Source organism: Rhipicephalus sanguineus, chromosome 4, assembly GCF_013339695.2.
Source record: "Rhipicephalus sanguineus isolate Rsan-2018 chromosome 4, BIME_Rsan_1.4, whole genome shotgun sequence".
In the NCBI taxonomy this organism is placed as follows: Eukaryota; Metazoa; Arthropoda; class Arachnida; order Ixodida; family Ixodidae; genus Rhipicephalus; species Rhipicephalus sanguineus.
Window position 1 is genome coordinate 20,556,890 of NC_051179.1, and position 14,417 is coordinate 20,571,306.

General features: G+C 46.8%; 1 protein-coding gene across 1 annotated transcript in view; it reads left to right on the forward strand.

Moving 5' to 3' along the window:
* The window catches only part of LOC119389563 (uncharacterized), a 31,716-nt gene extending 25,860 nt beyond the window's left edge, over window positions 1-5,856 (forward strand). The window contains exons 7-9 of the mRNA XM_049415063.1: window positions 756-933; window positions 1,833-2,051; window positions 3,844-5,856. Of these exons, the coding sequence (XP_049271020.1) occupies window positions 756-933; window positions 1,833-2,051; window positions 3,844-3,961 (515 nt within the window). The 3' untranslated portion in view covers window positions 3,962-5,856. The remainder of the gene's footprint in view (window positions 1-755; window positions 934-1,832; window positions 2,052-3,843) is intronic.
* Window positions 5,857-14,417: the final 8,561 nt, after the last annotated feature.

The window sequence follows — 14,417 nt, forward strand, 5'->3', positions numbered from 1 at the left end:
ACCAGGACCTATTTCTATGATGTACCGTTATTTACACCTGTAACGACTCCGACTCTATCTCTTCCCCTGCTTATTATTTTTTCACTGACATTCTAAATATTCCTATATCAACCGATGACGAGCTAATATTTCAATTCACTTTAAAACCCAGCGTACCTGAAAGATGCAAGGTCAATCAGTGCGGCCACTATACAGTGTTTCAGCTAACTTACGCCTGTATAAAAAAAACATATGCACTAAGAGGGTAGATTTGGCCCAGTATTGTTCTGAGCCGTGCGCAGCACATCAGTATATTTTTTCTAATCCACCAAGCTGGGTAATTAACAAATATAGCGTAATTACCTTTTAATTAGTAATTCCAGTGAAAAATCTTCAATGCAAAAGTTGTAACACTTGTTCTGAAACACCGGAATATTTCATTCATGCTAAGATAACTGCCAATCCGATAAGCTGGGTAGTTAACAAAGATTTCTTCATTAACCTCTAATATAGTAACTCTAATGAAAAACATTCAATACGAAAGTCGTAACGTTTGTTCAGCAACGTCAGATCATATCATTTAGGCTCAGATAACTGCTATATTTAATTTTTTCCGGCTTTTCTTTACAGCGTACGAAATTAAATAAAAAGATGTATAGTTGACGCAAGTTAGCTGAAACACACATGGCCTGTGAGGTCAATCAAAGCGCCTTCTGTGTGCATTAAATGCCATGTCGAGATCAGAGTTGTCTCTTTACAATCTGCAACCAACTAAGCAATAACGCAATTCCCGTCCCCACAGTCCAAGCTGGAAGCCGAATTCAGCGTCGGCGAACAGCAGCCCTCCTCGGCCGTGCAACAAGTTCGCGACCAGAAGCGGAGCACCCTGCCAAAAACCGGTGGCCACTCGACACGTGCTTGGACGCGTCCACGAGAAACCACCGGTTCGTTGCTGTAAGTAACTCCTCTATCGTCTCATTCTTCATTAACTGAAGTGGCGATGGATGAGCGAATGAATTAATTACGGTATTTATTCTAATCTAAGCCGATGTTTTTTTCTTCGAAAAAATCGATGTGCGAAAGTGGGGGGGGGGGGGGGGTCGGCTTAGATTCGAGTACAATGATTAAGTTTTTTCGTTTTTTTTTTTCTGGCCTTGCCAATTTCAGGGGTCGGCTTAGAATCGGGGCCGGCCTAGATTCGAGTAAATACGTTAATGGTTTGTTTATTTACATGATTATTTCCATTTCCCGTTGTGTATTTCAAACCTTTCCTGTCAGAGGTTAGCTAATAAAGCCGTCTGAGATGTGTTCGGTCAAAAGTGATTGTGGACATTGTGGACTTCGTATCCCGTTACAGAAATAAAGTGGTTCTAATAGGCCTAGGTATACACTTGGCGCCGTGCACGTCTGAACGTTGGGTGAACGGCGTTGATGCGAAGGCGCTTCGCAGTACACAGATTCAAACGGATCGCGTCGGTTCTGCTGCAACTTTGCTTATTAAATGTAACTCCTCGTAAAGACTCCGGCTGCTCCTGATCTTTTGTGTCCTAGTAGATTGTTTCGTAACATGCGTACTACGCGCCGGAACTCTTGAGTGTTTTTGTACTCAAGAAGAACGGGGTCCTTCAAGCGAAAATCTGTTGCAAACAGCTTGAAATTGCCCGAAGGCCCTTCATGAGAGCACAACAGTGAGCGTACAGGAAAGTAAATACGTATACGCGTATATTGTATCGTCATTAGAGCGATTCAGAATTAGCTCGTGTATAGCAGTGACAACTGCACAGGTTTATAGGATAGTAAAAAGCAAGGTTATCCTTAGTTGGCCCTAACTATACGCTCGCGCGTCGTTCCAGACTGACGACTGCGTACAGGGCCGGCAGGGGCCAGCCTCAGCCGCAGAAGAAGCGCAGCCGCGTGGAGCGCCTGCTGCGCCAGACGCTGTTGGCGGCCGTGCTGGGCATCGTGCTGTGCTGCCTGCAGGGATACGGTGTGGCCGGACCGCACGGCATGTTCGCCGCCACACCGAGGGCGGCCGCGGTGCTGCCCTGGTTCGCATACCACACGCTCCACAGGTGGGTATCATACGCACGTGGTGCATAGGCAAGCTCGTTTTACGCTGTCGATAGGAACCGTGATGATGGAGGCATTCAGGACCGATAACCTCCGCAGAGTCGACTGCAGGTGGCCAAAGGTGTGCGCAGGGTTCTCCTTTAAAGGGGGTGGGGTGGGGTGGATTCACCGCTGCATCTCCCCTGCCACTAGTGGAGTCCGAAAAGAATAAAATCTTTAAAATCTTCGCAATGGATGCAGAGACGAAAATTAAGCGATGACGTGTCTCTCACAACGGCCTGCCTTTGCTTCCAGGCTTTCCAGGGGTAAAGATGGGACATAAACACTTAGGTAACAGTCTGGGCTTGTTGGTGTAGCATGGCACAGGGTAAATGCGCAGAAGACGACAGAGAGGAAGCTTGACACACACGAGCGCTTACACATAATCAATTTTTAGAATGCAACACCAGGGGGCCGCCATTATTGAGAAAAATCTGCGTGGCCATAACCCCGCATTCTAAACAATGATAGGTGAAGTCCAACCCCCCCCCCCCCCCCCCCGAGCTTATTAAGATGGCCAAGCCACCTGGAATGCAGTAAATTAGCTGCTGGTTTTCCTATATATGCACAAACGCATGCAAGAGACAGCAGAACCGATCTCACGATGAGTGTCGAAGTCGATGCGAATAGCGCGCAGGCGCTATTCGCATCGACTTATAGACGCATTATAGACGAGACCAGTCAACTGATTTCGCGCTAAGCGTGTACCGCTCACTCAAAGCCTTAACCAAATGCAAGCAGGCGACGTTCAGCGCGTTGTTTACGACGCTGCAGCGGGCTGGAGCAAGCGCAGTTTGGACGATGTTTTCTGCGTTACACAATGAATTGCCTACACGGTCAAACCTGCTACCCTCTGCACTTTACACTGCTTATCTGCTGTTCTTGGAGACAGCGCAGAAAACCAGCGAACATGTTGTGCAGCCCGAGAAAGAAATGGCATTTGTTTCCGAAAGAGCCATGCAACATTAGTTCCTGCACGGAACACATTACGTAAGTCAAGGTGTCGCTTGACACGTGCTACTGTAGCTTTCTACAGGGCAGTGCGATAATCATCAGTGCTGATTTCTGCTCATAGCATGTTTCTTCGAGTAGGTACTACCTTTTCTGGCATTACTCGCGTGGCAATGCCAAATTTCTCACTGCGGGAAGGAAAACCGGCAAGCGGGGTTCGCCACACGCGTACCATTACTGCGGAAAAGCCACCTCCAACGACCGCCATAGCAGCGTCGGCTGGCTTCAAGCGAGAACCCTCCTATTCACTTGCTGTGCGGAATTCACCTTGGTGTAATGTTTCAGCTGTCAAATAGCGCATCCAAAACCATCCGTTATTAACTTAAAGAAATACAATACTAAAGTTGCTAACTAAACATGATCCCAGACCTGGTTTGCCTTTAAACATACGTGTAGAAGTTATTTTACGCACATTTACGCTCTATTTCACGCACCTTTATGCATATACCTTTATGCTCACAACAATGACAAGGAGGAGGAGAAGAATAAAAGAAAGGCAGGGAGGTTAACCAGGGCTGAGCCCGGTTCGCTACCCAGCTCTGCGGAAAGGACAGAAAATTATGAGGTCGCCCATATTGCCATTAGTGTTACTGCACTGAACAATGATAACTGATACCAGTAAATTTCTGGTTTTATAATATGTCTGCGTCCAACTCGCGCGCATATTAGTTGTGCTTACGTTTTGCATGCGCATCATGTCTGTACACACACGCTAAGTCTGGCAACCATTCCCGGCTTTCGCAGATGCCTGGAGCTCGCCATGGCCTGCACCATGGCCAGCGTGACGAGGAAGTCGCTCTACAGCAACTGCTACCGGTCGCACAGCTGCAACGAAAAGTACCGGGGATCACTCTTCTCTTGAGCGCTCGGTCACTTTTTGTTCTACGCCAAACACTGCGCACTGGATTACGAGTCGACGACGGCTCTTTTTGGCACGACGGTGCCAATGCGTGCACTGCGATGGCGGTATAGCATGCTTGCAGCACGCGCTCAAAAACAGGCGCCAACAGCACGCCAGTAGCCCGTCCGGAGCGCATGAGTTCCGCTGCAGTGCTAATTCTTCAGTGCCACCTTACACATTCTCTGCCAGGACGAAGGACACGCCCATCACCGTACGTACGGACATTGTTAAAGGACTAGCCCGGGTGTCCTTGTCGGCCGTATAGGCCGCCATCTTAGAAGTTTGCGTGCGTGTGCGTTTGTGTATGCGTGTGATTGACCCCACGTTGGGCACCATTTTAATGTTTGTGTGTATGCGTGTATGGTTGGCCCACGTCCGCCGCCATATTCATGTTTGCATGTACGCATATGTGTTTAGTGTGTGTGTGCGTGAAACGAGTGTTTTAAGATGTGAATACGCACCAGCCTCCACTTCGTCCCTGTCGGAGGCTGGATCGCTATTTTCGCGTTCTGCAGAAGACGTGCGGCCATTACCTGCTAGGGTCGGCCTTTGCGACGTTCATGGCAGCGTGTTTGTCTTTTGACGTCATCAGAGCGGCGCGGCGCGCACTTTGGGGGTGCCAGTATAAGCCGAACGGGATTGACAAAGATGTCCATGCATAACAATTAGTTGTTAGTTGATTAGAGTTTACCAATACGTTCACCTATCACGTCAAGCAAAAAGTCTTCTTTAAGGGTGCGAAAACAAAAAAAAACACGTTAATATGGGCGTCCAACCCACCGACCCTGGTTAATCGGTTCCTCTGGATTATATTCCTTAACAATTACGCGTAGTTCCTATCATAATAAAACGGAAAACACGCGAACCTCTCTGTAACACATCGGAAATGCTAACATATCTTTTAACGGTGAAGCTCGGAGAGCGAAGACCACCTTACTTTAGTCTGTTTCTTTCACCAGGGTCTTCGATCACTACAAGAAGAGACGCTAGCCAAGCTGCTGTCTTTTTGGCTCGCCAGACCACAGCCGCTCTGATTGAATGAACGAACGAAGCTGTGATCCGGTCTGAAGGGTACGGGCATTTGCCCTCTTATAACACGTTATCACGCGCTAGATTATATTCTACCGCTCATCGTTTGCCGCCAGAAGGAGGCGACGGCAGCTGAAGACAGACAGGAGTAATGGCAAAATGACACGCTCACTAAAGGTAACTACGTATATAAGCTGCTGGTTACTGGCCGAAAGTAGCGGCTCTGCAATGGGATACTTCAGAGACACCAACAAAAAAGTCAGTAGGTACGGCTCTATGCTGATAAAAGTGTATACTTCCGATACTCCAATCCAACTTCTTTGTCGATTACTGGCTCCCCAACAACAAACAATCGTTACGTCCCGTCAGTGTAATGCCTAATCATAATTAAGCTATCAGAAACATTTACTATACTCAGCGAGTCGATCTTGCTGGAGCATATAGACTTTTCTCCGCTAGTGTAACCGCAACTCAGGTTTCGTCTCTATTCTTTGTTTTGGACATCTCGCGTGTGACGATTTGTTCGTGATTATAGCCTACAACACAGGTTCGTGACTAGTTAAGCCTATTCTCCCTTGCTGGGCAACGCCACTTCTCCGGTGCCGTTATCAATTTTAGGTGAGAGAGAAAGGGCAGAGTGAGAGATGACGGGTGGACGTGTCCTTAGCGGTGAGTCGTCGTTATCGGACGCATCAGTGCGTAGCATGGCCCTCCGATAAATCTACTCTGCGTCGACGATCGCGGAGGCCACTGCTTACCCCCATCATCGCCCTTCACGCTAGGCAGAAACCAAAGCAAGAAACCGACTTGACGCTCGGCACGACAAAGGGGCCACCTGCAGATGGGGCGGCGTCAGAACCCGCCTTTATTCATGATGCCACGGCGCATGCGCCCTTCCCCCAACGGAAAAGTCGCGAAACGCCTCTTAATCTCGGAGGCTTTTGTTCTGGCGATACCAGCTGGCCCGGCTCCTACTAAACCCCTACCAAAGTCCTTAGGAGTGTCGGCTGTGCCACTGACGCCAAGTCTAGGCCTAGGATCAGCTTTCTGGCGCTGCAGGGGTAGAGTGGGGGGGGGGGGGTACAAAATTTAAGAAGGGCAACATCCTCCTTTACCCTTGCCCTCTCTTCTCCATGGCGCCACCCCTGACCTGCAGACACTCGTTGCAAGAACTACGAAAAAGTGCGGTGCCAATTCTGCTCACTGTTTAATTAATTAAAGCGTGACCAAATGAGGACTTCATAACACTTTGACAAGAGAATGGGTGTAAGTGTATCGATTCGCATTACAACTATAATCGTGCGAATGTTGTGCAGTTGTGTCGCGCGATAAATTAAGTTTGTACGTTAATGATCATTTCAACATTGCGTAATTGCACGTGTGCATGCCTGTCATCTGTCTTAAACGAAGGTAGCCGTGTATTAGTGCGACCATAAATTATTAACGGAAAGGCCCGGAGTGCCGAGACGACACGAGACCGCATCGCGTTGCCTCGCAGGCTGTAATACGACACGACACGATACGAGGAAAGAGCAAACTGGGATAACAAGTAAATTCCCGCTTTATTAGACGAATATCTTCACGGTAAAAAAAAAAAAAAAATACGCATCTCTTTAAAGTGGAAATGACCGGATAATATTAGTCAGCGTTTATGAAACGAGTCTGACAATTACTCTCATAATCACCTCTCTCACTTCATGCGCCCAAGCAACCGTAGGTGGAACATAAACACACAGAAAAAAAAAACAATAAGCGAGATCAGGTACGTCACAAATCTATCAGTAAGGGCATTGCAGACACGTGCAACGCGAAGCGGTCTAAATGGGGCTTCGTTTTAATGTACATAAATAGTATATATATATATATATATATTCATAGAAGGTCGTGCGTGAAACGTCCATAATATAAAAAAGAAACGCGTCCAGATATACATCGCACATCTATTCGTTTCTCTGCGCCATTCGATGCATTTAAATGCAGTGCGCCCACGCGGCTACATGTACGCGCGTATATATACTGTTGCATATGTGTATATTGTTTGAAGATATAGCTGCGATTGCCGTCAGGCATATATTTTACGAAGCTGTGCTGTTCGCGCTCGAGTTACGTAAAGCTATAGTTGTTCGGACCACTGAAAAGTCTGCATGCGTTGTGAAGGTATGGTGTCAGCGCGCCGTTCCTGCGCGTGATCTGCGTGTGAGGTTAAATGAAAATTAAAAACAAAAGAGTTAATAGAATCAGCAGAGTGGTTTGTACGGTAGATCTAAAGTCGACGAAGAAGCGAAGGATCGAATAACGTCTGCGCTTATGCTTGGCGATGTCCAGCGGATTGTGCTAACGTAGGCGAGCATCAGAGCACAGAGCGACCAGCCATCGCGCTTCGCGCCTGCGAGGTGGCGCTCGCCGCTTAAAAGGGTATTGACACCAACTTTCGAAGGTGGGTTCACTCTGCCTTACAAATATCCTGTACATAGAGACGTCTCTGAGCAAGTGTGGAGCTCATTAAATGCCAATATTTTATTTGGACATTAAAGTTGGTTTTCGCGTGGCGCACCTACTGACATCAACACTATCGTGACGTCAGGCTACAGTTTAAATTCTGGTGACTTCACGCTCCAGTACGGCTAGTTGCGATGACGTCAGGTACTAAGACATTCAATGGCCGCTTGTGCGTCACCAACGTAGCCACGGAGCGGAGCGGCCGTGGAAACGTCACGATATCTTGCGCGAGCGCGTGACGAGAAGCTCATACCGCGTCGTGACATCAGAGTATAGTAGGGACCGAAACTAGCTTTTGAAAACATACTGTAATTAGTTTTTCAGTGGTGCATTCACGCTTACCAGTGCATTTTCTAGGCTCTTGAGGGCTTGGCCTTTTATTTGTGGAAAAGAAAAATAAAGCTGACAATTTTCGTGTCAGTACCCCTTTAAGCGTCGCTGGCACGTCGAGGAAGGGGTATCCAGATGTGCAGTGCCGGGGAGGAAATCCACGACTAAAGCCAGTACATTTTGGCAAGCTGGAACTCGATGTGGCAACGAAATACCTGCCTTATGCCGGCTAAGCATCTATAGCGAGCGGAGCTACACAAAAGTACGCACGTGGTCAGCATCCCGTAAACATTCAACGAGGGCTGTGTAGTTGCCACAACCTATCATGCTTAACCGATGCGTCAGTCTTACTCAGGCTGCGCTTTCGAACTCCCAGAAGGACGCGTGGAAGTACCTGCATATCGTTCCAACCTCCACAATAGCGCTCAATTTTCGTGCCGCAAATAGGCGCCGCACCAAGGTACGGGCCCGTCCCCGTGATAAGACCGATCGTTCCACATTGAGAATTGTGTAGGCTCACTTATTGGATAGCTGTGCTTTCGGCTACACGAGCAGATGACGAGGTCATTAATGTACAGGCACAGACGCAACAAAATGAAGTTTACACTCGATGCGAGACGATGACGTCATTAGAAAGCGCCGCCTAACAGCGTGCGACCTGAAACGGGTACTGCAGCGCCGACCTCGAAATCGTACATTCAAAAGCCTACGAGTTACACCTGAAAGACAGGTTCGGATGACCGGCTTTTTAGGTGCGTTACCAAATGCTTAGTGAATCTCTCCAGCAACCATTTGTACCCTCATTTTCACTGTCTCACGTAATTTGTCAGCTCAGGTCAAACACGGGGCGAGAGTACGAATCTCCCAGAAAAGGTTCAAGGTAGTCAAACGCCGTAATTCGCACCCATTTCTCCATGAAGCGAGAGAGAGAAAGAAGTAACAAAAAAAGTCCCACGGTCCCTTACGCATTTGCCTGAGACGACTCGAAAGCGAAAGCCGTGTCCATACTTTCCTTCTCAGTCGATTATATCGATCTCCTTCCTCACCTCTGACCAAGCGACGCTGTCATGTGATGACGCGATCATGCACATGTGACGTCATGATGAGGTCACACATTTTGGCGGCTGTGACACCATGATGACGTCATCACATGATGACTTTGTGCCTCGCTCGTGTTGACGCCGACGCTCAATTTTCGCGTTTGATGAGACACCTAAGGCATGCGCCTTAAAAATGGGAGACGATTGAGAGGGCACCTGTAAGCAGTGGGAGCTGTACATTATCAATATGCGAAGACTATAAATAATGATGTGGTCACCCGATATCCTCATAGTGCGCGGTTTAAACGCACGTGGCAATTGTAGTCCTACTAATTGCTTTGTGGAAAAGAGCGTGGGCGAGGTTTTGAGAAACGACCCGTTACTACAGCACGCAAAAAATATGAAATTATCGAAGGAATACTATCTTTCGCAGCATCAATGAATTATCAAAGGCATAACATCTTTCGCAGCGTCAATGGGTGCAGGTTGACAACGTGAGCACCTCTTTGAGGAAAGCTGCCAAGGATGTTTGCTCGCAAGGCGCACTCGCCATACGTACAACCGCTCACGCCTGCATTTCTAGCGGCCAGGAATTGGCACGCCTTGGTTAATGACTGCAGCTTTTTGAGCCTGTCTTATTTTACCAGTGGTGGTTTCCGGAGGAAAGTTCTAGACAGGCTCTAAGAATGATTAACGCTCCGGTGCATTAGAAGTTCGATATAACGAAATGTCGGCTATAATGATGCATATCTAAAGCGTTCATTGCGGCGATTCTGCGTGTAACTAATTTATGCCTAGAACATTATTAGACACAACAATGATTATTTCGCTATCAAGTTCGGCTCTAATAAAAGCATTCCCGTTTTGTTTTTTTCGGAGTGAGACGTCAGCTTTTTTTTTTTTTTTTGCAAACTTGTAATTCCTTCGGCCTGCCTAATTCATCCTCTCCTCAAAACACCAATGTTTCAAGTAAATCCCGCAAGACACTTTTGTTGGCATTCATTGCACTGGTTCTGCTGTACTATCAGAGCTAGTAAAGAAAGAAAAACATCGGAAAGCTGGCATGGCACCACGCAAAGTCTGATATGTTCTTGTACATCTATAAACCCTGACAAGGGCAGTTGCCGCAAATAGGCAGCGGTAATCTGCGACAAATCTTTCGTAACACTGCATAACACAGAAACGGTAACAGTTGCTCCAATTCCTTCACGAAAACCCAGAAAGAGAAACATGATAATCGCACCGTAACAGGGTCAGATAAAAAAAAAACTAAACCTGCGCAATTCTTTCGAAATCTGAATGGCTGTAAATACATGCTGCTGTAGTAAAATGGCAGCTATCCTACAACACCCCTATTTCATAACTACATCGACGTTGCAGTGTTGCATTATACGTCTGTGTGAAACGCGTAGAACGAAGTGTCAGACGGTGGGCAAGTACAGTCGCGACCAATACGAGAGGGAACACAGAATTCGCGTTAATCAACGGTTACTTGTAATGTACCGATATAAACGTGACGTATTGAATAATACTTTTTTTCACGATGCCACGGCGCATGCGCCCTTCCAAAAGCGGAAAAGTCGCTAAACAACTCATCATCTCGGAAGCTTTCGCATTGGCAATACCGGTTGTCCGGGCCCCTACCAAAACCCTACGAAAACGGCAGAGGGCAGCGCAGAAAAATGTAAAATGCGGATTGCAAGACATATCTTTCCGCTTGAACATTTAGCGTTATGAGAATTTTTGCGCTTGCCCGCTGTATTTAGCCACTATAACCTTTAAAGGGGCCCTGCAACACTTCTTCAACATGGTCAGAAAACGCTGCCGATCGGTAGTCGAGGCTCCTGAGATCATGTGATCCAAACATTATAAGGCATCACGGGGCCTGCAATTTACAATTAATTCTCAAAGTCAACTAGAAATCGCTCGCTCTTCTCTCGGTAAACGATGCCATAAACCCAAATGACCGCGCCATAAACCTAACGTCCACGGCCATTGGTTGATTTGAGCATCGTGAGCTGCATAGTTGCCTAGGCGTGCACGCGTGCGCCCTCGCCATGTTCGCCGCGTGTTCAAAGAAAAAAAAAAAGTGCTCGAAGTCACGACGCGCGCTGACGAACGGACGTGTAGCCTCTTGCCTCCTTGTCATCGCCCCCCTGCGTAGCTCTCATTGCGCTCGCTGATACGAAAGGAGAGAGAAAGCGCCTAAAGAATGCGACAAATCCCTGTAACTCGGCTCGTGCTTGACCGACTCTAAAAATTTTTGCGGCAGTCGTCGATTCGCGAAGCAAAAAACTCCTTTAATGAAGCAATTCGATGATTACTTGGAAAAGTGTTGCAGGGCCCCTTTAAAAAGGTAATTTCAGTGTTCCCCTCATATCGTTCACGACTGTACATCGAGATCGTTTCGAGGAATGCAAGGTCCCAGAAATGCCTCCAGATTGAGATGCCGTCGCATCAATTCAGCGCGCACGCGACGTCGCTCCAACAGACGGGTGCAGTGCATGCTGCTGTTGAGCGTCGGGAGCAGCTACAGCCTGATGACAGTACAATACGGATTCCCAGCCTTTTTCATTATCATCATTGTACTGGTTATTCCGCTTGCCTCCAATATCAGACATAAGGCTGGAAGACTGGGGAGTACCGACTGGAAACAAACCTTCGCAAAGTCAATCTAACTAGCGAACATTGACACTGCAGTATACCAGAGATGTGCAGTTAATGCTACGTATTGATGTCGCTGTGCTGTTCTCAATTTGGCAACAACTCGAACCTTATGCTTTTTTTTTTCTTCACCAATATATGCAAATTTAACGGTAAGGATGCAACAGAAAACGATCAGCACAAGTGACCGATGAACGAAGTGGAAAAATGGCAACACATAATGCTCTTGTTCCTGAGCGTGCCAAAACTAGTGACTACCGTTGACGTTTTAAAGCGGGTGTGGCCAACAGAAAGCAGCCCGCCCTAAAGACTGCATATCGAATGCTAATTACAATTCGGCTGCTCCGGTCATGCATCGCATATGTGCTAATCTTTCTCCAATGCAGCTGGACGTGAAGAGAAGTTGCCCTGTTGAAACATTGGGTGCAACAACATTTCTTGTTTGAACACATTTGACCACTTCGTGCCTAGACTGCCAGGAAAGAAATGTTCGTGAGATGTCATGGTTGTTTGTGGACTGCCAGGAATCACTCTGGCATGTGGGAATGCCACGCATTCCCGGATCCGAAAGAGGCACAAGTCAATAAATCCAAGAGGTTGCACATTGCTGTCATACTGCCCTGGAGTCTTATCTGGTTTTCTTAGTGCAAATGTGGGAGCCACAAGTGAAGTAGCAAAGCGAGGTTGCATTCAACATCTTCAAACCCAAATATAAAAGCTATGTGCATTGCTCATGCATCGCTTGCAATGCTTCAAAGCATTTTGATGAATTGAACTCACCTCGACAGCGAATGCAGCGAGACTGAATTCTGCAAGACCTCTCAAAGAGACCAAAATGAGAATCACAGTAATTATCCGGGCAGGTAAACAACAAAACATTTCAGCTTGGCCATTAATATTCCATAAAAATGCTTTTAGCGGGCATTTCAATGTGTTTTCGATGAAATGGATGGTGGATTTCTGTTATGTGAAACTTTGTGGCTTCCCAGGGCAGGAAAGCACAGACAAATATGACTAATTCGAAGATATGCCTGAAGGAACAAATACGGTGAAACCCAGTCAAGTTCGATATTCAGACTGCTGCATATGCATGCAGGTTCCTCTAACATAATCATGATCAATCTGGCCTCTGGGAAAGTGACGTGGTGTCAGTCCAGTTTATGTTCACTTTCATTTATCCGTTAAACACGACTGACTGTGCATCTGTTCGCGCTGTCTGCTGCAATTAGTATATACCTCGGACCATCCCTTATTAAAGCTGGTTCATTCAAACTGATATCGGGGAGTTGCCCTGGCTGTTTTAATTATGTAGTCTGAGTCAACCGCATTCAGCATACAAAAAAAAAAAACCATCTATTGAAAAGCTTCATTAGGTGCAAATACGTCCTGTGCATTTGTTTCTGTTGCGCGTACTCTGCTAGTGAACCGCACGCTTTTATTTATGGTAAAGCGCAGTTTCATGACAGCATCTCCTCCTCGTTGCATATCAACTTCAACGGAAACCCAGCACTGAAACCTCCATTCCTGTAACCATTCTTTTGGGAGAACCGCTCTCGCTTTATATAGTGCCCAATAATTGTGGCAAGGTTGCTTCGCTGTGTTCGATTTGTGTTTCGCTTTGCGCTCGTCAACCAAGCATGCGGCGTGCTTTCGTCCATTGAGTGCATTGTGTATGTCATTGTACATTGGCCATTATCACTGGCCCGACAGTTGTGTTCCCAACATTCCGTCTAAAAAAAAGAAACATACAGGCACGATACACAGAAAAAAAAAAATCACACAAACGCACACACAAACACATGTCAGCACATACACACACACTTGCAAATGTGCAAGCTCGTCGGTTATCTAACATGTACTGGACAAAGATGACGCGAGGGTGTGTGCATGTTTGGTGCCAAATACTATGTTGTTGTAAAATTGTTAAGGCTGTCACTACTGCAGTGTGTATAGACATTAAAAGAATATTAAAAATTATCACAACACCACTCTGCTTCTAGTCTCTAATGTTGCTTGAAAGTGCCAGCCTCCTACCAACTGTTGCAGAGATCGACCGAGAGATGCAGAAGATTCAAGAAAGTGGAGCCGATATTGCCGTAATACAAGGGCCGTTTGTATACCCAATGCTAGAAGAATGTTTGCCGTCCTCAAGCCAAGAATGGCATTCTTTGGCACTCTGCATCACTCTAGATATAGAGTGTCAAAGAATACAGTGAGTGATCTAGAGTGTGCTCTAGATCACTCTAGAGAACACCCTAGATCACCCTCTCCAGTGGTGAGACAGTGAGTTCTCTTCCCCCATTGGGGATGCAGGTAAATTACCGACGTGAATGCTGCCATTGAACACCATTGTTGCTCTGGCAAAGGTAAGTCCCCTTGTTGCAAGGTTGGTTTCAGTGACAGCCCCTGTTCAGCAGCTGCAGTGCCCAGAAGATTCATATTTCATTATATCCATGCTGTAGGAAGGGCCCAAACTGATTCATTTAATAACAATTTCGGGGGTTTTACGATGCCAAAACCAGGATATGATTATGAGGCACGCCATAGTGGAGGGCTTCGGATTATTTCAACAACCCGGGGTTCTTTAATGCACACTAACATTGCAAAGTACATGGGCCTCTAGCATTTCACCTCCATCGAAATGTGACAACTGCTGGAATCTGGAAGCTGGATGCTCGAATCGAACCCACACATCTAACTGAGGGTAAGCAGCCGAGCACCGTAACCACTGTGACATTGTCACAGCAAAAAATGATTCAAAGATAGGAATCACCAATTTATGACACCGCAATGCTGTCAACATGCTTGTGTTCCAAGCAAGATGCCAAGAAAATGTGGCCACATCGCAGTGATCT